The sequence below is a fragment of the Crocuta crocuta genome, unplaced genomic scaffold (assembly GCF_008692635.1).
Source record: "Crocuta crocuta isolate KB4526 unplaced genomic scaffold, BGI_CrCroc_1.0 scaffold396, whole genome shotgun sequence".
In the NCBI taxonomy this organism is placed as follows: Eukaryota; Metazoa; Chordata; class Mammalia; order Carnivora; family Hyaenidae; genus Crocuta; species Crocuta crocuta.
The window spans coordinates 3,388,502-3,412,470 of NW_027533259.1; the positions used below are offsets into that span (position 1 = coordinate 3,388,502).

Genomic DNA, 23,969 nt, shown 5'->3' on the forward strand with positions numbered 1-23,969 from the left:
CTAGATTGTGAGTTCCTTTCACCTCTAGTACCTACTATAATACTTGGCACAAACATATCACTGAATTGAATTGAATCAAGGAATGGAAGGAACCAGGAGCTGTGTAGACATGCTCCCTCCACTCCTTGCTAGATCCTCATTGAGTTCCTATGGGTGTTAAAAGTACACCTTTCTTGGGGTGCCTGGGTGGCTCAGTCAGTTGAGCGTCCGACTTCAGCTCAGGTCATGATCTCACGGTTCATAGGTTTGAGCCCCGCGTCGGGCTCTGTGCTGACAGCTCAGAGCCTGGAGCCTGTCTTCAGATTCTGTGTCTCCCTCTTTCTCTGACCCTCCTCTGCTCACGCTCTATCTCCCTCTCTCTCTCTCTCTGAAAAATAAATAAAACATTAAAAGAAATTTTTTAAGTACACCTTTCTCATTATTTGAATCTCTGTTTCACGGCACCCAGCACACAGGAGTCAGAGGTCCAGCTGCTCCAGGATGCCAAACGTTTCACCAAGCAAATACAACAGCAGCAATTTCACCTGCAGCAAGCTGATAATTTTCCTGAGGCCTTCACCACTGAGGTCTCGAAAATGAGAGAACAACTTCTCAAGTATCAAAATGAATATAATGCAGTGAAGGAAAGAGAGTTCCATAATCAGTACAGATTAAGTAGGTAAGTACGCAGTTCTCTCAAGCACACTGAAGATAGGTGTGAGCAAAGCTCTTTCCACATAAATAAAATCATAAAAGTTAAACTAAATTAGGAAGGAACTTTAAACACAGTGAGTATAAGATGGCAATGTTAAGATGATTAGCTCTTTCCTTGATTGCCCAGGACAGGCCATCTCTGAACAAGAACTTCTAGAACAAGAACTTCTAGAAAAAAAGCTCAGGTGACAGGGAGACATGCTTAGGAGATCTCTACTGTGTTTTCTTGTGTCCAGAAAGTCATAAGCATTGGAAGATGCAGCCAAAGAACAAACTACATGGAGCAAAGACTTGGCACACACTCTTGCTCTCTCTGACGCTGATGGTAGTTTGGTATCATTTCGGCAGCACCAGCCCACATAGCTGCACAGTGGACGCCCCACATGCACTTTGCAGACAACCCTGTGTGAGCTGAGGGTACGTCTGGCTCATTCTATTTTTCTAATACAGGAACACAGACCACATGTTTAACCTTGTTCTCCTGAGCTATCCCTCAGAATCAAGAAAGTAATACCCTTTTGGAAGACACATTTACTTATCCATATCTAGAGGATGTTATTCGGTGAGCTAACATAGAAATGTATTGCTAGAAAGGCAAATGGTATTTCCAAAATCTCTAACATTCCTCTGGTGGAGGGAGTAGCAGGCAGTGGAAGAGTTTGGTCAGCAAATCACACTGTTTAGATTGAATTTCAAAATGATTACAGTCCACGTTTTGTGCTGCGGTGTGCTGGATGCTGTGCCTGGGCACTGAAGAGAAAGCCAAATAATCACTTCTAGAATTTGTTACCTTTTAAGGTGGCAAAACTTCCCTCTGGCTATTTTTAAGAATCTCGGTAGATCTCTGACAGAGCAAACATAATTCGTTCCTGCCGAGAGATAAGCAAATTATCTGAGTGACTTTCTGAGGACTCTGTAAGCCCTGGGTTTTGAACCTTCCCTTTGGGTCCTATCTTTTCGACTGGGGGCCGAAGAAGGCTAGCTTCATCAGGAGAATTACATTCAGGGCAAAAAAATCTGAGTTCTCTTTTGTCTTTCGATCTAAACTTGTTTCAGGCTCACAGTGAGATCTATAAAAAGAAAGGCTCGCTATTTCTGTGCTCTGTAAGCACTCTTTCAGTTGAGAAAATAATGAAATTAAAACAATTGGTGGTTGTTCATTAGTGTTGAAAATAAGAATGCTTGACATTTCCATGAAAGGGTAAGGGGAACATAAGTCAGTTGATATTTAAATTGTTTAAAATTTCCAAGTATTCCTGCCAAGGAAAAAACCCAGCAACAACCAGAACTCTTGCCTTTTAGGTATAGACAGGCAAACTGTTCACTGAGTTGTCTGGGTTAGGGAGGGGACCGCGTATAGTGACCTCGAGTGAACAAGAATATTCAGGACTCACATTTGCAGAAATGTCTACTGTGTATTGTTTTTGGATTTGCAACGCATAACACTTTGAGCTTGAGCTGACTTCCTCACATCTTAAGTATTAGCAGCTCAAGTATTAACAAACTTATTTTCATAAAAATAATGGTGATTCCAAAAGGAATACCAGGAAAGAATTATAGGCTGTGTATTTCATTGGCTTTAACATATTTCATATTATATTGTACAGAAACAAATTCTCTCAACATTCTCTCCCCAGGAAAAAAGTAGATATTTCCATCCCCACCCAAAAATAAAGAAACTAAGCCAGTGAGAGAAAACCATTCATTCAAATATACAGATGATATTTTTCAGATCAGCACAACAAACTCATTTTATTCAGAAGTGTCTAAATAATAGAAGCCCTAATAACTAGCACCCCTCCACCCCAATATCCTTAGGAACCTCTGAATCATTGGCAGCTATGGAGAATGATTTATTGTTCAAATACTCTAGAGAATAAAATTTTACTCTATAATTTGGTTGACTTTTCTCATGGTTTCACATAATGTAAACTTTAATAAAAGCTAATGGTAAGTTACAATTAAATCTGTTATCATAGTTTTGGTTTTGAGATTAATACTCATCGACTTCTTGAATATGCACTTTAGGAAAGACTTCATAACCTCCAGAGCACCTGGGTGGCTCAGTCGATTGAGCATCCGACTTCACTTCAGGTCATGATCTCACAATTCGTGGGTTTGAGCCCCGCATCGGGCTCTGTGCTGACAGCATGAAACCTGGACCCTGCTTCAGTTCTGTGTCTCCCTCTCTTTCTGCTCCTCCCTCACTTGTGCTCTCTCTCTCTCAAAATAAATAAATAAATAAATAAATAAATATTTTTAGAAAAGAATACGTAAGTTTCTTAAGTAAGCTCAATAAATATTATAAATAAACAATGAAATATTATTGAGAACTTAAAAAACATTTTTCAATGTATATTTATGTTGAGAGAGAGAGAGAATGCACATGTGTGGGGGAGGGGCAGAGAGAGAAGGATTGAGAATTCCAAGCAGGCCCCAGGCTGTCAATGCAGAGCCAGGCTCGGGGCTCGAACCCACCAACCATGAGATCATGAACTGAGCCAAAATCAAGAGTCGGACTAATGCTTAACTGACTGAGCCACCCAGGCACCCTGAGAACTTATTTTTGAAACAAAGTAGAAGTCATTAACTTTCTAAAAACAGTGTCTGAAAAGATTTTCCAATATTCTTTTCAACTTTTTCCTTGCCTTCACTTTGTTACCTTTTGGGGCTTCCCTGCTTTCTAATAATTCCTCAGATTTTGACAGCAAGTAAATTGTGTCTCTCATGCTAAATCTAATGCATTCTGACAAGTCTTGGCCAGGTGGGGAAACAAGGCTATGGTCAGTTATCGCTGTCTGTCACAGGCAGAGACATGGACACTGAGGGGCACTCATGCTGCTCATGTGCAGGACTATCCCAATGTGACTCTGGCTTTAGTGACTACTTATTCTTCCAAGCTGGTCCCTGCCATCCCCGTGGTGTCATCTGGGCTTGGTAGCCATTTGCCAATCTTAGTCCAGCAGTAACAGCAAAGTTGGAACCAAGAGACAAACAGATCCAGCAAGAAAGGAACAGAGGGATTGTGGTAGCAAAGCATCTAGAATTCCAGAGCATTAGCTATGACAGAGGGGCACACAGGTCATCAGGATTAGTAGTAAGGAAAAATTCACCACTGGAAGAGATTTTACGTCCTGAACACTTTTTAAATCTCTCCTGCTCTCCTTGTGGCGACCTAGAGCAGAATGAGCTTAGAACAGGTTTTCAGGGTGTAGTCTTCATAACTAAGAGAGAAGGACCTCAGAAACTTGGTTGAAAGGTAAATCCAACCCTAAAATGAATGATTCCCATCTCTGTCCAAGCCTTCTCACCGAAGGCTGCATTTGCAGTTTTTACAAGATCTCAACATGCTTCTGGGAAATGTCAAATTTTAAGAACTGTTGGCTCTGAAAGTAGTTCTCAGCCCTGACTACAAGGTTAAAATCCGCCCGAGTCTTCTGTCAGTGATCACCAGACTGTGCTTAAATATCTTTAAACACCTTCTGATGGGAGTGAACAGCCTCCCACAGCAGCCGGTTCCAACTTTGGACAGCCTGATTTCTTGATGTTTACGTCTTGTACTGCTTCAAAAATCTACCTCTTACAACTTCCACCGCTGGTTCTACTACTGATGGTGAAAGATGGCCCTTGCACATGGCCACACACAGGGTTTCTTGTCTTCACTCACAAGGCCTTGAAATTAAGAACCTTTGAGGACTTGACTTCAGTTAGGACTCTCTTGCCGCAGAAAAGAAATGAATCCTGAGGAACTTTGACAATGAAGCACCTCTTAGCCAAGAAAGCTGAAAATGTCAGACAGATTTAAATTTTTAACGTCACTTTAAAAGGTTAGGAGTGGATATATATCAAGAGGCACAAAAGTATTTTTTCTTTATCTCTGTAATGCCGTGAAAAAACAAGAATCCAGAAGAAGGGGGGGAAAAGACATAGTGCACAAGGATATTTATTACATGAATTTTCATTAAAAAATTTTTTTCAGTAAAAAATTTTTAAGAGTAAAAAAACTGAAAGCAATCTAAATTCTAAAAATAGTCCAATATTTAAATAATAGTATGTTCCACAGGCAGCCAGCTTGATACTGAAAAGCACCCTGGAGTCAGAACTTCATTTCTAGGTTTGAATGTCAGTTTATCTTTGACTGTGTGACTTTGGAAAAGGTGCTTAACTCCTTGGTTTCTTCATTTGTACAATGAAGATAACAATACCTATGTAGTAAATTCTGAAGTTTAGAAATGATGCATGTAAATTACTTGATATAGGTTCAATAAAAGATGGATGATATTTGGGATTATTTTATTATGCTACATTCACTCACAATGAAACCTTGAAACTAACAAATTTTTCATTACAAATCCTCTTTTGCAGTTGGGAAGCTATTTTAATTACATGCTAGGTAAAAATGGACTCAGTCATACATATACATTTTATATAATTTTATTAAAAGATACAAGGAAAATGAAAATGATCAACTGTGATGGGATGGGATTATAAACAATAGATTTTTTTCATAAATAGAAAAATTATGAACTTTTAAAGGGAAAAAGTCAATCAGTATTTCTTAAAAAACACATGATAGAAATGTAATTAGTTTAAAATATCCTAAAGAATTAGCCATCTTATGATTTTTTAAAGAAAAGATTATTTTATATTTACTTAAAGGAAAGACTGAGTCTTATGGGAAAGCTTCAAGTCACCATTTTTCCAACTCAGGGACACTAAGATGCCCTTTACAACCAAAATATGACAGCACACTACCACCCCCTGGTGGCAGCCTGGGTGAGGTGTAGGATCAATAGGTTGGAAGTTAAATATTGTCAATTGTGTATGCAGGCTCTAACAGCAAAGATATAAGTATTCAAAACTCTGAAAGTTCAACTTGTGTCCCAGATGGCTAACCTACATTAAATTCCATGTGACATGTACTTATTACACTAACCTTAATTTACATTACTGAAAATAAAATTTATAAAAATAAACGCTGGTGTGCATGCATCTTTCACTCCGAGTTCCCAGACTTACTCACTAGTGAGATCTGCTTATTTGATGGAGTCTGCGGAAGTTATTGCAGTAATCCAGGTATGCACTGGTTTGTTGTGAGTAGTGTTAAAAAAAAAAAAGAAAGAAAGAAAGAAAAGACCCAGAGCCTGCCGGATGGAGTCAAAATCTGGGCACGGGGAGGGCCTGTTACCAAATAGATACAATGCGATAAGATAACTGTTCTAATGGGTGCGTGTATGCAGTGTTGTGGGAAGACTGGGGAGGAAGCACTTAACTGGGAGTCACTGAAGCCATCGTAAAGAACAGACACCAGGTTCCCTGGCAAACAAACACGGGAAGTGCATTCTAAGAGAAAATGGAAAGTTATGACTGCAGAAATTGCTTACTCTTTTGTACTTTGTCAAACTTGTTGGTTTTTTTTTTTTTTTTACAGCTTAACAGAAGAAAAAAACCTCGTAATGAAGGAATTTGAGAAGATACCTAAGCCAGGAGTAAGTCTTAGATAGTCTACAGTTAATACAGCTGGACTCAAATATCCCTTTTGATAAATATTAATATTTATCACAACCATACCCTGGAACATTTGTAAGATCCAAAAGTCTTAACTATGGATAATGCTGAAAGGAATAACTTGTGGAATAAACCTAGTGATGCCCATTATAGGCTTAGCTATTTGGCATCTAATTTAGGCTGTGTTTAGTTGGACAATATCTGCTTTGTGTTTAGGAAAAAGGGGGAGGTTCTGTGGTTGGAACTTAAAAACATTATTTTTGCATAGTTATTACCCTCAGAGCTTTTTGAACATCTCAAGCTTATTATAAGACATTTTTATAAAGGAGATGTACCACTTATTCATTCCTGCATAACAAACTGCCCCAAAACCGTGGGGTTTTGGGCTTAAAGTGGCTTAAAACAGCCAACATGTCTTATTTTTCACAGAGGTTTTCTGGTCTGAGCTGGCTCATTTGGGGCTGGGTGGTCTAAGATGGCTTCATTCATGTGTCAGCCAGTTGGTAGGCTAGCTGGTCTAACATCACATGTCACCAGTTCGTCACATAGTGGCAGAAGGGTTTCCAGCCGCAAGAAAGAGACAAACAGCCTCAAGTGATGGCAGACACCAATGCATAAGACTTTTCAAGCCTCTGCTTTTGGAATATGTCGTCGTTCAAAGCAAGTCACATGGCTAAGTCTAGAGTCAAGAGGTAGAGAGATGGGCTCTACTTCATAATGAGAAGAATGACAAATTATGTGAGATCATAATTTTTGTGATCTATCATACAAAGTAAAGAGAAATGTCATTACACTTTGCACTGTTACCCCTTTCTGAATGGTTATGTTTCATAAGCATGTTGTTGGTGTTTTAATTCCAAGGCATAAAAAACCATAGAGTAAAATCCTACTTTTTTATATGTGTGTATGTGTATGAATATAGATATGTACTTATATATATAGCATATAAAATATACATTATTATATAGAAGTATATTATATTACATAAGTACCTAACTACCATTTACCACACAGATTTTATGGGAGAAAGCATTTTGGATTTTAGTTCCAGATCATAGGATCACCAATTTTACCCTCTCCCAGCAGCACTGGAGGATAGAGATATGCAGAAACCCAAAGCAGGCTAAATGGATCCATTCACTCAGTCATTAATAATGTGTAGATTTTCTGAGCATAAGGCTTCTCTCCCATAAGTCAAACACTCCCCAAATAATCAGGCAAGGGAACAAAGACGTGTTATGAGCCTGGGGTAGAGGGTCTTAGGGGAGAATATGAGTTAGAAAGAGGGGGATTAAGGAGCACAATGGGTTGGGTTTTTCAAATATGAACTCCCTAGTCTTTAATTCTCATGTGGGATTCAGGTATACTAGAAGCCCGATAGTCAAAGATGGTTTTCATCTGATGTCAAATCACAAAGCTACTAGAAAATGGGCTGGAAATTTTCACTCATGCTTTTTTGGTATGAAATAAAAATTAACTCAGAAAAAGGATACATTGAAAATACAGAATAGAGGGGGGGCGCCTGGGTGGCTTAGTCGGTTAAGCGTCCGACTTTCGCTTAGGTCATGATCTCGCGGTTCGTGGGTTCGAGCCCCGCATCGGGCTCTGTGCTGACTGCCAGCTCAGAGCCTGGAGCCTATTTCAGAGTCTGTATCTCCCCCTCTCTCTGACCCTCCCCTGCTCACGCTGTCTCTCTCTCTCCTAGAAATAAATAAAAAAAATATTTAAAAAAAAATACAGAATAGAGGGGCACCTGACTAGCTCAGTTGGAAGAGCATGTGACTCTTCATCTCAGGGTTATAAGTTCAAGCCCCATGTTGGGGGTAGAGATTAAAATAAAAATTTTTAAAAATAAGTTAAATAAAATACAGGATAGAAAGGAGCACTAGTAAAAAAAAAAATAAGAGTTTGAATCTAATGTAAAGTGTTTAACACATGAAGTACAACGGTCACAGCTTGATTGAAGATGTCAGAAATCATTATTGTATTTANAGTAGAGACTAAAAGAAAAATTTTTAAAAATAAGTTAATTAAATAAAATACAGGATAGAAAGGAGCACTAGTAAAAAAAAAATAAGAGTTTGAATCTAATGTAAAGTGTTTAACACATGAAGTACAACGGTCACAGCTTGATTGAAGATGTCAGAAATCATTATTGTATTTAGCTTTGTAAGAAATCATTTATTATGAAGCTCAAAACAAATATAATCAAAATGGTGAGGAGAATGATTTTTAATTTGACTTTTAGGTAGACAGATACTTGCTCAGGCTCTATATAACCTGATAACTTTCCTGACTTTTAAGGAAATGGAGAAGAAGATGAGAATACTGAAAGAAAGCACTGAAGAATTACGTAAGGAAATAATGCAGAAGAAATTAGAAATTAAAAATTTACGGGAAGATTTGGCATCTAAGCAAAAGCAGTTACTAAAGGAGCAGAAGGAACTAGAAGAACTGCTGGAATATCAAGTCAACCTAAAGGTGTGCTACTTACAGAAATATTTAAACATTGTGCCTGCATGGACATAAAAATGCATGGTTATCAAGATTAACACCACAGGTTTGACAAAGAGAGGTAGCATTACACAAACTGAAATGTTCAGCATTGTAACTGATCCAGTCAAACTAAACCTGGGCCCTGGGAAGTGCTGAAAGACTCTAGAGCATTTGATAGGATCTCCCTAATCTGTAGCCTTGACCTAGGAAAAGACCTCACCAAGCAATTTTTCTACATTAGAATTGGGTGTCACCAACACAATGACTTCTTTGAAGAGCAACCAAATATCCTAAGTTCCTGTGTATATTTATATGACTTTCTCCTTATCTGTTTGATTCCACTTTACTTCCTTCTCCCCATGAAAGTGGCTAAAACTTTGTTTATGCACTTATGTTTTAGGAAACAATTAAAACTCATTTTATTTTGAAAAATATAGAACTCTCAAAACAATTTAAATAACCTAGAATTATTTTATTTTTTAAATGTTTGTTTATTTTTGAGAGAGAGAAAGCGTGCATGAGTGGGGGAGGGGCAGAAAGAGGGAGAGAGAGAGAATCGCAAGCAGACTTGGCTCTGTCAGTGCAAAGTCCAATGTGGGGCTTGATCCCATGAATGGTGAGATGATGACCTGAGCCAAAATCAAGAATCAGATGCTTAACCTACTGAGACACCCAGCCGCCCCTTGAGTTAGTTTAAAAACATGTGAGGGGTGCCTGGGTGGCTCAGTCAGTTGAGTGTCTGACTTCAGCTCAGGTCATGATCTCACGGTTCATGAGTTTGAGCCCCACATCGGGCTCTGTGCTGGCAGCTCAGAGCCTGGAGCCTGCTTCGGATTCTGTGCCTCCCTCTCTCTTTGCCCCTCCCATGATCATGCTCTGTCTCTCTCTGTCTCTCAATGATAAATAAACATTTTAAAAAATTAAAATAAAAACAACAACATGTGAGACTCATCAGCTTAAATGACAATTATGATTCACTTTGACCTCTCTTCCTCGAGGTCTTAGAGCAGTCAGAAAAGAAGTGCCCAGCTGCTACCCGGAACATAGGACCTGAACAGAGAGATTTACAAGGAGCCTAACAAAGCTAAAGCTTCAGGCCTTTCACCTCCATGAACCTCTGCCAAGGCCCTGTACCTATTTAACAGTTGTAATTTTTTACTCTTTTTCTTAGAGAGGCCCCCCAACAAATCATAAAAATCTTAGTTTACAAAATTTGGACCTGCCCCAGGAGTGAGCGAGATCCCGGGGATAAAGGCACTTCACTGCCGTGAGGTGTTCCACCTCCGGGCATCTGTTCCCTCAGGCACCAAAGTCCAGTGTGATCCTTGGGCAGGAAGGGCTGTTCCATAACCCCTGCCATGTACATAAGCTGCTTGAGGCTAAAACTGAACCTTCTGTGAATCCACAGGGCATAGCGGAAAGTGGTACTAACTAACCATAATTAGCTTTTGATCTTAGCCTTACCGCCTCCTAGCTGTGTGACTTTGGGGAAATTATTTAAGTTCTCTTAGCACAAGTCTTAAGCAGGGGTCCCTAGAAGCAGAGTTTCTAGTATTCAGACAAATATTCATTGAAGGAGGTCTCTAAGGGGCATCTGAAAGGAGAGTCAGGGAAGCTGGGGAAGGAGCTGGGCTAAAATGTGTTTTCAGGAAAACACTGCTCTCACCCTGATCCCGTGGGGATCTCTCAACCATGAATTCCACCCAGAGGCAGGGGACATGGGCCATGGTATCACCACATCAACTGGTCATTGGTCACAGAGAGCTGCCCCCTTCCCTGCACTCCCTATTCCTTGAGAAGACAGATCTGCTGAGCCAGTGATGAACCTATGGAGAGGAAAACAGGCATGAGCCAACCCCTGCAAGCCCAGAGGGATGAGTGGACATCCATAAAGGGAACAGATAGTATTTGTTACACTCAGCTACCTCCTCTTTAAACTGGTTACAAACCATAACTATCTTGTAAGGTCACCATATTAAATGAAATTATTAAAGCACCTTGGACAGTAGAGGGCAGATAGTAAGAATTCTACATGTTGTACTTCTTTTCTATTTAATTTTCTTGTTTTAACCAGTTCCGGGCTAAAATTACATAAAGTAACCTTCCTTTTCTTTACTAGGATGAAGTGGTCCAACATCAAAATGTTCCTGTACAAATTGGAAAGGAGATAGAAAAAACAACACGCAAAAAAGTGTATGATTTAATATTATTTTTTAATCCCTCCCCCCAAGTTAGTGTGTGTGCACTAAAATGAGAATATTAGCCACTGAACCCATCAAATTACTATCATAACCTTTGAAATATCTGCATTTAGCCTCATCACAGTTGTGTGTATCAAGTTCATTAAAAGAAAGTAAGGCAGCATATTACTATCTTCATAGCATATATTTATATCTCAATTTGGGGCAATCTTCTCTTTCCAATTTATAAATCGAATCTGTATGGAGTCTCTATATAGAAGTTAACAGAACTGTGCAAGAGATAAATTATTGGAACTGTGTAGAATTTCATGGTGTGTCAGCCAGCCAGAAGCCTAAAGCCCAGGAAACAGAAATTCCACTTTGCCATATAATCACCTGGGAAACACCCCCAAACATTCAGAGCAATTTTGGAGGCAGAAATCATGGAGGAAATTCTTAAGGTTTAGAGGAACTCAAAAAGATAAAGATAAATAAAGATGCAAAATTCTGGAGAAAACTTATGATTGCTCTGGTGAGGAAGGGGAAAAAAAAAGCAGGCATTAGTAACTTTTCTAAAAACCACACTGTCACCACCACCAAAGTTGAGAGATTCAAGTCAGTTCAAGAAGGCTGGTCAGGATGAGGGTAGATCCCAGGAGTTGCAGTGCTGAACCAAGGAGGAAGTGAGAACTGCTGCCCTCACTGGCACTCGGTGGAGATACCCCTAAGTCCCACTCATCTGTGATCTTCACTCCCCTTCTGAATTCACCACTGTTGCCTCTTCAGGTGGTAAAAATAGGTAAAGACAGCATGGGCTCGAAATAAGGCAAACGTGTGTGTGTGTGTGTGTGTGTGTGTGTACACATATATATGCTTTTATGTATGTATCTGTATCTGTATATATGTACCGCCCACAGAGAAATGGAAAAGAAAAAAATTGTCTTGGAATATGAACTCAAAGAGCTAAATGACTCACTAAAGAAAGTTGAAACCAAAATTAATTCCATAATAGAAGAGAAGGGGGATGTAATAAAGGAAGTTGAAGGCAAACGAGCCTTACTTGAAATGAAAGAGCGAGAATATAACCAATTGGTCAAGTTGTTGGAATTAACCAGAGAGAATGAAGCAACTTCAATGACTGAAAGGTCAGTTATATTTATGTGTGTCTGTCATCTAAACTTGTCTTCAATTTCTATTTAAGGATTCAAAACATAATCTCAAATAGACTTATGCTGATTCAATAAGTTGTTTACAGAATTTTGAATAGATTTTTACCATTAATAAAAAATAAACTACTTCCTGGTATATTTTTTTCCCATCTTTTACTCATCATTTTCCTCAATTTCCTATGACCAAGTCTTAAGGACACAATGTGTTATATTTTTGTAAGTTTTTGAAATGTGCCTCTGAAAAGTGTTATCACTGGAGTACACTATAGTTGAGGGATTATTCCTACATATGAATGGTATTTCTCTGGTAATCGTGACTTTTTCCTAATGGAAATAATTTTGTGGTCCATGCAATTCCCTGGGAAGGTGTTAATTCTTATTTGTAAATAAAATTTCAGGGAAACTGGGAATCTCTGTCTCTGCTGAGCTATTTTTAAATTTTGTTATGTTTATTTATTTTTGAGAGAGAGTGAGCAAGGGGGCGGGGGGAGGGTGGGAGGCAGGAGGAGACACAGAATCTGAAGCACAGAATTGAACTCACAGAAGACAAGATAATGACCTGAGCTGAGCTGGATGCTTAATCGACTCAGCCACCCAGGTGCCCTCCACTTGGGTTTTTGTTTTTTCTTTTAATAAGTCTGTGACTCTAAATGATACCAACTCACAAATGAAGTTGCTTTTAGCATTACTTAAAACTGGATTCTCATATAAGGATAGTTCTGTACGAATATGCTGAGCATGCTGTCTTGAGAAACATCAAGGGCAGTTCATGACCAATCACTTTCATCTTCTCTCTTTTCCTGGAACAGAGGGATCTTGGATCTCAATTTACAAAACTGTCTCATTGACAAGCAGAACTACCATGACGAACTTTCTCGCAAGCAAAGAGAAAAAGAACGAGATTTTCGAAATTTAAAAAAGATGGAACTACTCTTAAAAGTGTCCTGGGATGCACTTACTCAGACTCAAGCCCTACATCAAAGGCTTCTATTAGAGGTGGGTGCTGTGCACCACTTTTTGATTTTTCAAGACCCGTGCTGTCATTTCAAAGCAAGAATATTTTTAAGTTGTTTTTGCTACCAATAAAGAAATGGAAAACAGAGAATGCTAATTTTAAAATGCACCAAACCTATCGTAGAGGCTCTGTCTTATGTTTTTCAATCTCTTTTTGCTAACCCAAAGTTAGAAACATGTCTTGTTTGGATCAGGCATCAGCCCGGCCAGGGGAAGCAGTGAGGCCATCGGGTGTGGAAGAGCTCAAGGGTTCACTACAGCGAAGGACCAAGTGAACCACTGTCTTTACGAGTTGAAAGAGTCAGATCCAGCATGGGGTCCCTGTAGACTGCAATAGTCAGGGACCAGATCAAAGTATGTAAATATAGATGGTCAGTCATCCTGCACCTCCAACTAGCAGGGGTCCATCAGAACCCGGTGGCAGGCTACGTGGCTACTTCTGTGCAGTATCAAGGGTGCACTCCAGTTAGACGATGTGCAAGATGGCTAGTACCTTCTCTACCTCTGTGCTTCCAAGTGAGGGTTTTTTTGTCTTGTCACCTCTGTGCTCTCCTTCCTAGGCGGCACTCTCTGTGCTAACTGACTGAGCACTTCTGAAAGGCAGTAAATCCTTGAGAAGCCTGCATCCTTTAGTGGGAAAGAGGGCAATCTCTGCGTTGAAGCAGCCAGGTGTATAAAAATATACCCATTCTTTTCAGTACTGTCATGCTCTGTGACCTTATGGAGGCTCAGGACCTCAGAAATTTAAACAAGAGTTTCCATCTCTGCTAGACACTACTGATTCTAAGCTTTGCCTAATTCTCCTCTCCTTCTGGGGGTGTGGGAAGTGTGTACGTCCCTGCAACTGAGCATGACTAGTTCTGGCCAATGGATTGCGGACAGACGGGACATATGTCCTTTCCAGCCCGGCATATCTGATTGCCTGTGTGAGCGAGCCCCTCTAGCTCTTTTTCCTCTCCTATAGCAGTTGTGGAAGTACATGATAATACAGAAGTGCTGTAAAATGGAAAACAGCCCAAATCCTCAGCCAATAGTGGTCTTGGACTGGGATGCCTGGATGGTTCAGTTAAGCTTCCAAGTTCGGCTCAGGTCATGATCGCACAGTTCATGGGTTTGAGCCCCGCATTGGGCTCTGTCTGTGCTGACAGCTTGGAGTCTGGAGCCTGCTTCGGGTTCTATGACTCGCTGTCTCTCTGCCCCTTCTCCGCTCATGTTCGCGCTCTCTCTCTCTCTCTCAAAAATAAACATTAAAATTTTTTTTAAAAAATAGAGGTCTTGGACAATCGTCTTGACTGTCCATAGGCTTTGTCAGAATAAGAAATAAGTCTTCATGGTTTGGAGCCATGATAGTTTGGGGTTATTTCTGTAGCATAACCTAGCTTATTCTGACTGAAAAGCTAATCTTTAGCAAGGTATGGACAAAATTGGTTAGGGTTAGGAGTGTTACCACTGGCACTCACAAACCTTTTTTTTTTTTTGTCTTAGTGGGGCACAATGTGCTTTTTACACTTTTGCAAAACAAAGAGAACAGTTATTTATGTTTCTCATACACTTTTTTAAATTTTTTTTTTTTATTTCTAGGAGAGAGAGAGAGACAGCGTGAGCAGGGGAGGGTCAGAGAGAGAGGGAGTCACAGACTGAAACAGGCTCCAGGCTCTGAGCTGGCAGTCAGCACAGAGCCCGACGCGGGGCTCGAACCCACGAACCGCGAGATCATGACCTAAGCGAAAGTCGGACGCTTAACCGACTAAGCCACCCAGGTGCCCCTAAATTGTTTTTTTAATTGTTTCTCATATACTTCTAATACTTTTTTATAGTTCCAGCAGGTAGATTAATTCTTTTATCACTGTGAAATCTCTTTAACTCTAGAAATGCTTTTTGCCTTAAAGATTACTTTGATATTAGGACATTATAAGTTATACTAGCTTTTTTGGGTTAGATTTTGCATGGTATTTCCTTTTCCATCCATTTATGTTTACTCTTTCTGTGTCCTTACTTAGATGTGTCCTTCATATGCAGCACATACTTTTTAATATCTGGTCTGAACATTTTTACCTTTTAGTTCTTGTATTCAGTACAAAAACATTTAATATAAGTATAAATCTACTTGGGCTTATGTCCACCATATTACTATTGCTTTCTCCTTGTCCCATTTCTTTTATGTTCCATTTCCCTCCTATAAATTGTCCTATTTCTACTTTCAATTACCCTATTTCCCCCAATTTAGATATGCTTCAGTTAATTCTGTATTCTCTTGCCATCCATTAGCCTAAAGATTATAACATTCATCCCTGACTTTAATTAGAGTCCATATAAAGTAATAACTTACTAATTTCCAGACAGTGCTAAGTAGAACCTTTGAAGACTTTAACTCTGTTTGCCTTTGCAACTCTTACACCTTCAAATATTTTTTTTATTCCAACTTTTCAAGTTATTCTTGTTAGGAGCATAGGTCTGCTATAAGCTACTCCATCTAGCCCAGGTCCTAGCACATTACGATGGTTAAGTTGGGACTTTGGGCAAACACAGACCCTGTGCTCTCTCCTTATACTTAAGAGTGAGACACAATAAAGCTAGTTGGGAGCTATTTCTAATGATGAGGCTTGTCACTACAGATTGATCTAGCTGGACACAAATATATAAGGAATGGCCTTGACCAAAGGGGAGATTACAACAGAATGCTCACACATTGCTCAGATTTGAATAAATAAAAGCTTTTTATAGTAGAACACCTCTAGCTATTAAATTCGCAAAATAGCACCCACTGGATATAAGATGAACAGAAATGAAAACATATTTTAAAATCTTCTTGGGGCACCTGAGTGGTTCAGTCAGTTAAGCATCCGACTTCAGCTCAGGTCATGATCTTGCGGTTCCGTGGGTTCAAGCCCCACATCGGGTTCTGTGCTGACAGCTCAGAGCCTGAAGCCTGCTTCAGATTCTGTGTCTCCCTCTCTTTCTGCCCCTCCCCTGCTCTCATTTGGTCTCTCTCTCTCTCAAAAATAAGCAAACGTTAGGGGCGCCTGGGTGGCTTAGTCGGTTAAGTGTCCGACTTTCGCTTAGGTCATGATCTCGCGGTTCGTGGGTTCGAGCCCCGCGTCGGGCTCTGTGCTGACTGCCAGCTCAGAGCCTGGAGCCTGTTTCAGTCTGTGACTCCCTCTCTCTCTGACCCTCCCCTGCCCACGCTGTCTCTCTCTCTCTCTCTCTCTCTCTTTCTCTCCTAGAAATAAATAAAAAACATTTAAAAAAAATAAGCAAACGTTAAAAAATAAAATAAAATCCTCTTCCTTCAGTGGTTTCGAGAAAAATCTGTTTTTGCCCTAGTGCAGTTTGTTTCAAGGAGAGGCTATCTTCCTCTTTGACCTTATGATTTATAATTAGTCCGGCCATAGTCCTACGCTGGCTGGCGGCACTTGAAAATAGTCACTCCCATACTGAGTGAACATTTCAGACTTGCACGCAGTCCAAAAAGGAAGGAGATAAAAGGTAAGTATGAAGAGCTCCCACTACTCTTCAGACTTCATTTTCCCCCTAGAGAGAGTTGTTTGATTCTCCTGTGGCTTTTGACTGTAGAGACTCCAGAAATTCAAGCCACAAACCTCACGAACGTTTGAAATATTTTAGGAAAATATCAAAGGCTTAAAGAAACCGAGGTTCTTTTGATATCAAATAATTGGGATGTTTACTGCAACAAAATCATGTCTAACTTCTTAACTTTCATGAAGGTTACTGATGTTTGTTCATGCACTGAAAATGTCTGGGAAAACAGACACTAAACTATTAACCATGACTCCTGGAGAGTAGTATTTGAAGGAAAGGTAGGGAGCAGATGCTTAACTTCTCACTTTATACACTTTGTTTTGTTTGTTTGGTTACAATGAACACATCTTTTTTTTAAGTGTGAAATGCTACTACATAAAAACTCAAACAAAGAACTAAAATAAAAAAGTTTACCAAACCTGCTGATATGCAAAGTAAGGCTCAAATGTAGTGGTAAATATCTCAAGTCACCCCAGTATTAGCACATAACTAGAAAATAACAGGAATCCATTTGGCTGCCAGAAGTAACAGAAACTCAAATAGTGGCTTAACTAAATACAGGATTGTTTTATTCACATAACTAAAAGAGGTAGGCCCAGGATCCTCTTAGCTTTTTTTTCTGTCACCCTTAATGTATATATTTTGTTTTGAGGTTCACAAGACAGCCATTCTACCTTGAGGCGTAAGATCAAATGTGGGCAAGGGCAGAGAATAAAGGGCATATGGCAGCTCACTTGGTTGAGTCAGTCTTTTTAACAGGAAAAACAATCACTGTCCCAGGATCCCCGTCCAGCAGACTTCATTTACATTTCACTGGCACATCCTGGTTCCTTCCAGCTAAAAAAGAGTCTGAGGAATCCAGGATACATTGCAGCTATGAACGAAACTGGGATTTTATTAGTAAGGTCAAAGTAGAGGGTGGATATTGGCTAAGCAACCAGCAGGCTTTGCTACCAATGGCCCACCTTGTTACTGCTTCCACAAACCAAACATCCTTAATTCCTGTCTCAAACTTGAGGGGTGGGTTTATGGAGAATTAAGACAAGTATCAGAGAAGCAGCTAGTCAGACTCCAAAAATAAATACATTTCATTGCGGTATTGTTTGTAATTCGAAACACTGGAAATAACCTAAATGTCTGAGACCTGAAACCGGGGAAGGCTGTTAGGAGCCTTCAATCGACAGAGTAGCTAGTGAGTGTGCCCGCATCATAGCTTCTATAAAATCCTGGTAAGATTTCTTCATCCTGGCTAGCATTCCTACACAGATTTGTCTACACTTGGGAGCCAAGCATTTGGAGTAGCCTGCTTCTGGGCACCTGTGACACAGAAGGAGACAGGAACCGGGATACTTGCTGGACTTCTCTGGACTTCCTCTGAAAGAAGTAATTCTACTTTCCAGAAGGAGAAATCAAACTCTTTCCATTCGACTTCTTAACTCTTCCATAAAATCTTCCCTGATTATTCAAGTCTACTTTGAGCTCTTTCCTGACCTGCTATAGCATTTATTTGCTCCTAAAAACCACAAATTCTGCATATTGTTATATGGGTCTCACAAGACCATGTCCCGTCTTTCTAACCCAGGGTGTGCTGCTCAGTAGCTAGCTCTCCATGGTAGGATGGAAGCCGGGCATGTTGGGCATCGGAGGTACAGAAGGTGCTACTGAAGGTGCACAGGTTCATGGATTTGAGGACATCCAAACACATACCTTAGTTATTTTAAAAGAGCAACACAAATCTCAGAAGGAGCCTGTTAAATTACTAAACAGTATGATCTTTCCCTCTTTTGACAAATTCTAGCCAGTATTCCACCTCAGTGCCTAGAAGTGTGAGCTGCCACCGTAGGAAATAGGCTATCAGGTTGGAGTCATGTGCTTTTGGTATAAAGGTCCGACTCTAAACCTGCTGTAAATCAAGTATGTTGTCAGCACCCCAAGGTAACGCTTCCTGTATTTGGATGGTGTTGCCTCAGAAGCTACCGTGTGTCCCCCTCCTCCTCTCTGCTCTCTTCTCCTTCATGAAGAATCTGACAAGCTCATTCCTAAAAGGCAGCAAAAATCGACAGAATGAAATGTAACTTTCTGCCAAAGTTCTTTAACAGAAGATAAAAGCACAAGCCAATACAATAGAAATGTAATGGTGGAATTTCAGGTATTAACAAAAAAAAATTAAGAGGCTTTTCTTTTGGGTAAGAACTTTTTTCCAGCTACTCATCAAATTACTACATAAAGAGTAGCCAAGTATTCTTATGGTTATTAATAAATGGTTATTTTAAGTTTATTTATTTATTTAGAGAGAGAGTATGTGTACACGAGGAACACACACACACAGAGAGAGAGAGAGAGAGAGAGAGAGAGAATCCCAAGCAGGTTCCACACTGTAAGCACAGAGCCCAATGTGTGCTCAATCCCACAAACCACAAGATTGCGACCTGAGCTAAAATCAAAGTNCTATTTTAAGTTTATTTATTTATTGAGAGAGAGAGTATGTGTACACGAGGAACACACACACACACACAGAGAGAGAGAGAGAGAGAGAGAGAGAGAATCCCAAGCAGGTTCCACACTGTAAGCACAGAGCCCAATGTGTGCTCAATCCCACAAACCACAAGATTGCGACCTGAGCTAAAATCAAAGTTTGAATACTTAACCGACTGAGCCACCCAGGCATCCCTAAATGGCTCCTATTTTTTTAATCTATAGGATTTCATAAACTCATTTACATTTTATAAGTATAGTAAATATCATGTGAATATGCATATTTCCAAAGTACTGAGTCATGAGTTAGAGAAGCAATAAAATACAGTGAAAGGTTCACGAACTCTGAGTCTAACCTCCTGGGTTTGCACCTGTATCACTGAGGCAAGTTGCTTAAATGTCTTTGTTCCTCCTTCTCTTCATCAGTACAATTAGAGATAATAATATTATCAACCTCATAGGGTTTATTGTGAGGATTAAATATGATCATACATATAAGCACTTAGATCCTTTCCTGACCATTGTCAATGCTTTATAATTGTTAGCAGTATTATTAGTAAGATTTATTTCCAAATGAAGGAGAAATAAAATATTTGCAAATGGTAACTTATAGATTTTTGACAGGTTTTCATATTTTAGTGTACCATGACTCCATAAAGAATATTCAGTATAATAATTTGCCCATCATTTGCAAAAAGTACACAATGAGGTTGGCTAAATGACACCAAAGATTTCTTTCTTGTGTAAACAGTGGTTTTAAATTTTTATTTACAGATTGAAGCTATCCCTAAAGATGATTCTACATTATCTGAGAGAAGGAGAGAACTCCACAAGGAAGTTGAAGTGGCTAAGAGGAATTTGGCTCAACAGGTCAATGTCAACTCTTATATAAGCTTCTGTCTAAGAGTGATTAATATGAACTTGTGGTGTTTTGAACTGTGCTCCACAAAACTTCATCAATAGGAGAGTCATCAAATACAGTATGATGCTATTTAACGTGGGTCTGTTTCTTCATCTCAGCATCTACTCGAATCCCACATTAAATTTGGGGGAAAAGGATGTGTTTGAATGAACAAAAATTATGCAAATTCCTGAGATTTTAAAATAAAAGGGCTATTGACTATATAATCAGATTAAAAATAACCAATAAATGTTTTATTTCACCAATGTCTAATTTTAAATTTTCAAATTTTGTTTATTCAAGCTACTGTTAAAGTATTTTAAAACATGATTTTATGTCTCTTCTTTTTCTTCAAGTTGCTTGAAAATACATTCTGATTAAGAAAAAACTTCTATCACATTAAAATGCTATAATATTTGCACATTCTTTCATAGGACAGAATACTTGGAGCTAAAGCAGTCAAGTTACCTTGTTTTAGTTCTAGTAAAATAATTTCTACATAGGAAATTAAACAATTGTTAGGACACTAGCCCTAATGTGTTGCTTCAAACAAATAAGTTATAATGTATGGTGTTTTTCAAAAGAAAATCCTATCAGAAGCTGAGTCCAAGTTAGTGGAACAGCAACTTGCAATAGAAAACAAGCTTATAAAGGAGCAGGAAAACATGCGAGAACTTGTCTTCAATCTTGTCCGTATGACTCAAATCAAAATTGATGAGAAGGAGCAAAAATTCAAGGATTTCCTGAAAGCTCAGGTAACTGCATTTTTGTAACCATCCATTAATTACAATACGAGTTTAGGATAACCTCAATTTCATACAATGTTCATTAGAAAGCTGTAATTGTCTCCTTGAGGTTTGACTGCACAGCTTCCCCAAACAAGACTCAATCACGTACTGAAAAATAGTTTCAGGATTCAATTAGCAGTAGTCAGCAATCCAGAGGAAAAAGGAACTGGGTCAATGGCAATTTGCAGAGGATTCAAGCACACAACAATTTCAGGAAGAATAAGGTGGTGCCTCCCGGGGACAGGGCTGACACAGCCCGCAGATCTCTGTGATTCTCCACTATCTCATGCGTCACTATGGTGTGTCCAAGAACAAGTCAAGAGCGGTAGCATTAGATGGCTCTCCCCCTGCCCAAGTTCACCAAGCCAGTGTTGGTTAAACGAATGCGAGCACGCCCTTAGTTACTGCTCCACTCTACGACATTCCTGGGCTCCCAACAAAGTACCAGAGCTGACCCAGTGCAACATCGCAAACAAAAAGCGATGAAACCAATGGCAAAAACAACTCTCCTGTCGTGCTAACACTCGAATGTGACAATCATTGTATTCCACAAAGGGATTATGTTCAGAGGTTCCCTGTTAAAAACAAATATGATATGACGCATTACTAAAAGAGAATACCTGAATTTATCATGTGACCCAGATGTTGGCTGTTCCTGAGGGCAACCTTCCTTCGGAGCAAGCATTTACACGGAGTAGCATTTCTCCTCAGAAAAGTGCCTGAAAATCATGGCTTCTGTCTTTCACAAAATACCACAGGGGGTTCCATTTCTAACATATGTCAAAACTGACTACAAATCATCTTCCCTCAACTGTCTTCCACAGACTCCTCACTTACCAGCCCAGCTGTGCCATCCACACTTACTCTTGCGCTCTCTAAAAGTTTCCCAAACTATGCCTCAAAGCCAACTCATACAGGCTCTTTTCTTTCTCTTTTCCCTCGTTCTTTTTTGTCCTTAATTAATCCAGTTCAGCTGGCCAGGCAATTTTCAGATCTCTCCCTACCCCTACCCCAAACTGCACAACCCAGCTGGCTAAGATAGAACTTTCCTTAATGGACAGGAATGAGATAAGGTGCAGCTGGGAGTATTCACATATTAGTGGTGCTGAGTTTTTTAAAATTTCACACATCATTTTCATATTTCAGCAAAAATATACCAACATTGTTAAGGAGATCAAAACAAAGGATCTTGAAATCAGGATACACAAGAAGAAAAAACGGGAAATTCATCGGAGGTAAAAGAATTATGTGACGATTTATCTTGTTAGGTGGGCAAAAAATAAATTCTATTTCACGAGTTACAAAACCACTGTGTTTCCACAGACTCAGAGAGTTTGCTAAACTGTATGACACTATTCGAAATGAAAGAAATAAATTTGTTAACTTACTTCACAAAGCTCACCAGAAAGTAAATGAAATAAAAGAAAGGCATAAAATGTCATTAAATGAACTGGAAATTTTACGAAATAGTGCAGTTACTCAAGAAAGGTAAGTGTAATAATAACTACTGTCTTTTCAAAAGTTTCTCTTCTGATTCATTAAACTCTAAAATACCCTGCAGGTACTGAAATAGAGAGTAATAGTCTTACAAAGCTGTAAGAGCCTTTGCTCAAAGATGCTTTACAGATGACAGCCTAAGTATTTGAATGTGATTCCTTATGCTTCCACTGTCTGATAGCCACATTTTTAAGTGAATAAAAACTGTTTATACTATTTATTTTCATTTACCAAATTAGAGAGAAAAACACAAATTTGATCATTTGCATTCAAAGTTAGAAGACAATCAAATGTTTATTAACCAGCATCCCCTGGTTATCGATTTGAAGCATCTAATGTGCTTGTAGAAGGCAGTATAGTGGAGTGGTTAAGACAGAGAGCTTTCTAGACTCAATAGAGAAGTAAATGAATTCTTTCAGTCTTTTGATTTGACAAAGTAGGGCAACAGAGGCTTGGGGCACAAAAGAAAAGATGTCCTAATCGAAGGGGGGGGCGGTGTTCTGTATACTGTTACAGAAACTCCTGAAGAGCATCATATGATGAATATCATTGTCATTACAGTAATTATTATTACAGTAGTAAACATTATTACTACCAGAGTAGCTCCCCCTTATCCTTGAGGGATACATTCCAAACCCCCAATGGATTGTCTGAAACTACAGATAGTACTGAACCCTATATGTTTTGTGTGTTTTTTTCTTATACATACATACGTATGATAAAGTTTAATTTATAAATTAGGCACAGCAAGAGAATAATTACTGATAAAATAGAACAATATAGCAATATACAGTTGACCCTTGAGATAACACAGAGGTTAGGGGTGCCACCCCCTGCACAGCTGAAAATCTGCATGTAACTTTTAACTCCCCCAAAACTTAACTACTAATAGCCTGTTGACCAGACGCCTTACCAGTAACATACACAGTTGATTAACAAACATCGTGTATGTTACACGTATCCTATACTGTAAATGTATTATATACTTACAATACTTACAATAAAGTAAGTTAGAGAAAAGAAAATGTTAAGAAAAGCATAAAAAAGGGGGCACCTGGGTGGCTCAGTCGGTTAAGCGTCTGACTTCGGCTCAGGTCATGATCTCACGGTTTGTGGCGGGGACGGCAACGGACGCTGGTTCCAGTCCCGCTTCCAGCTCTGTCTGTGCTGGCAGCTCGGAGCCTGGAGCCTGCTTCGGATTCGGGGTCTCCCTCGCTCCCTGCCCCTCCCCCACTGGTGCTCTCTTTCTGTCTCTCAAAAATAAACGTTAAAAAGTGGTTTTAAATCATTTAAAATACATTTACAATACTGCCCTGTATTTTTTTTAAGTCACGTATAAGTGGACCCATGTTGTTCAAACCTATTTTGTTCAAGAGTCAGCTGTACTGTAATAAGTTATGTAAATGTGGTCTCTCTTCCTCTCCCTCAAAATATGTTATTGCACTGCACTCACCCTTCTTGTGATGACGTAAGGTGACAAAATGCCTATCTGACGAGGTGAAGTGAGGCGAACGACGCAGACGTTGTGACCTAGCGTTAGGCTGCCACTGACCTTCTGAAGAGTCAGAAAGAGAATCATTTACTTCAGGACCACGGATGACGGCGGGTAAATGAAGCTGCAGAAAGCCAGACCGTGGATAAGGGGGACTATGGTACCACTATTGTCATTTCCACGAACATAGTAAAAGCAAGAGCTAGGTTACTAGTT

General features: G+C 39.4%; 1 protein-coding gene across 5 annotated transcripts in view; it reads left to right on the forward strand.

Annotated features, from left to right (window-relative positions):
- Nucleotides 1–23,969, forward strand: part of CCDC146 (coiled-coil domain containing 146) — a 116,078-nt gene that overhangs the window by 79,335 nt on the left and 12,774 nt on the right. For all 5 annotated transcript variants that reach the window (XM_077746987.1, XM_077746985.1, XM_077746990.1 and 2 more), the window contains 10 exons: nt 449–658; nt 6,125–6,182; nt 8,506–8,682; nt 10,817–10,890; nt 11,795–12,022; nt 12,856–13,042; nt 19,850–19,945; nt 20,561–20,731; nt 21,911–21,999; nt 22,088–22,252. In XM_077746987.1, coding sequence (XP_077603113.1) covers nt 449–658; nt 6,125–6,182; nt 8,506–8,682; nt 10,817–10,890; nt 11,795–12,022; nt 12,856–13,042; nt 19,850–19,945; nt 20,561–20,731; nt 21,911–21,999; nt 22,088–22,252 — 1,455 coding nt within the window. The remainder of the gene's footprint in view (nt 1–448; nt 659–6,124; nt 6,183–8,505; nt 8,683–10,816; nt 10,891–11,794; nt 12,023–12,855; nt 13,043–19,849; nt 19,946–20,560; nt 20,732–21,910; nt 22,000–22,087; nt 22,253–23,969) is intronic.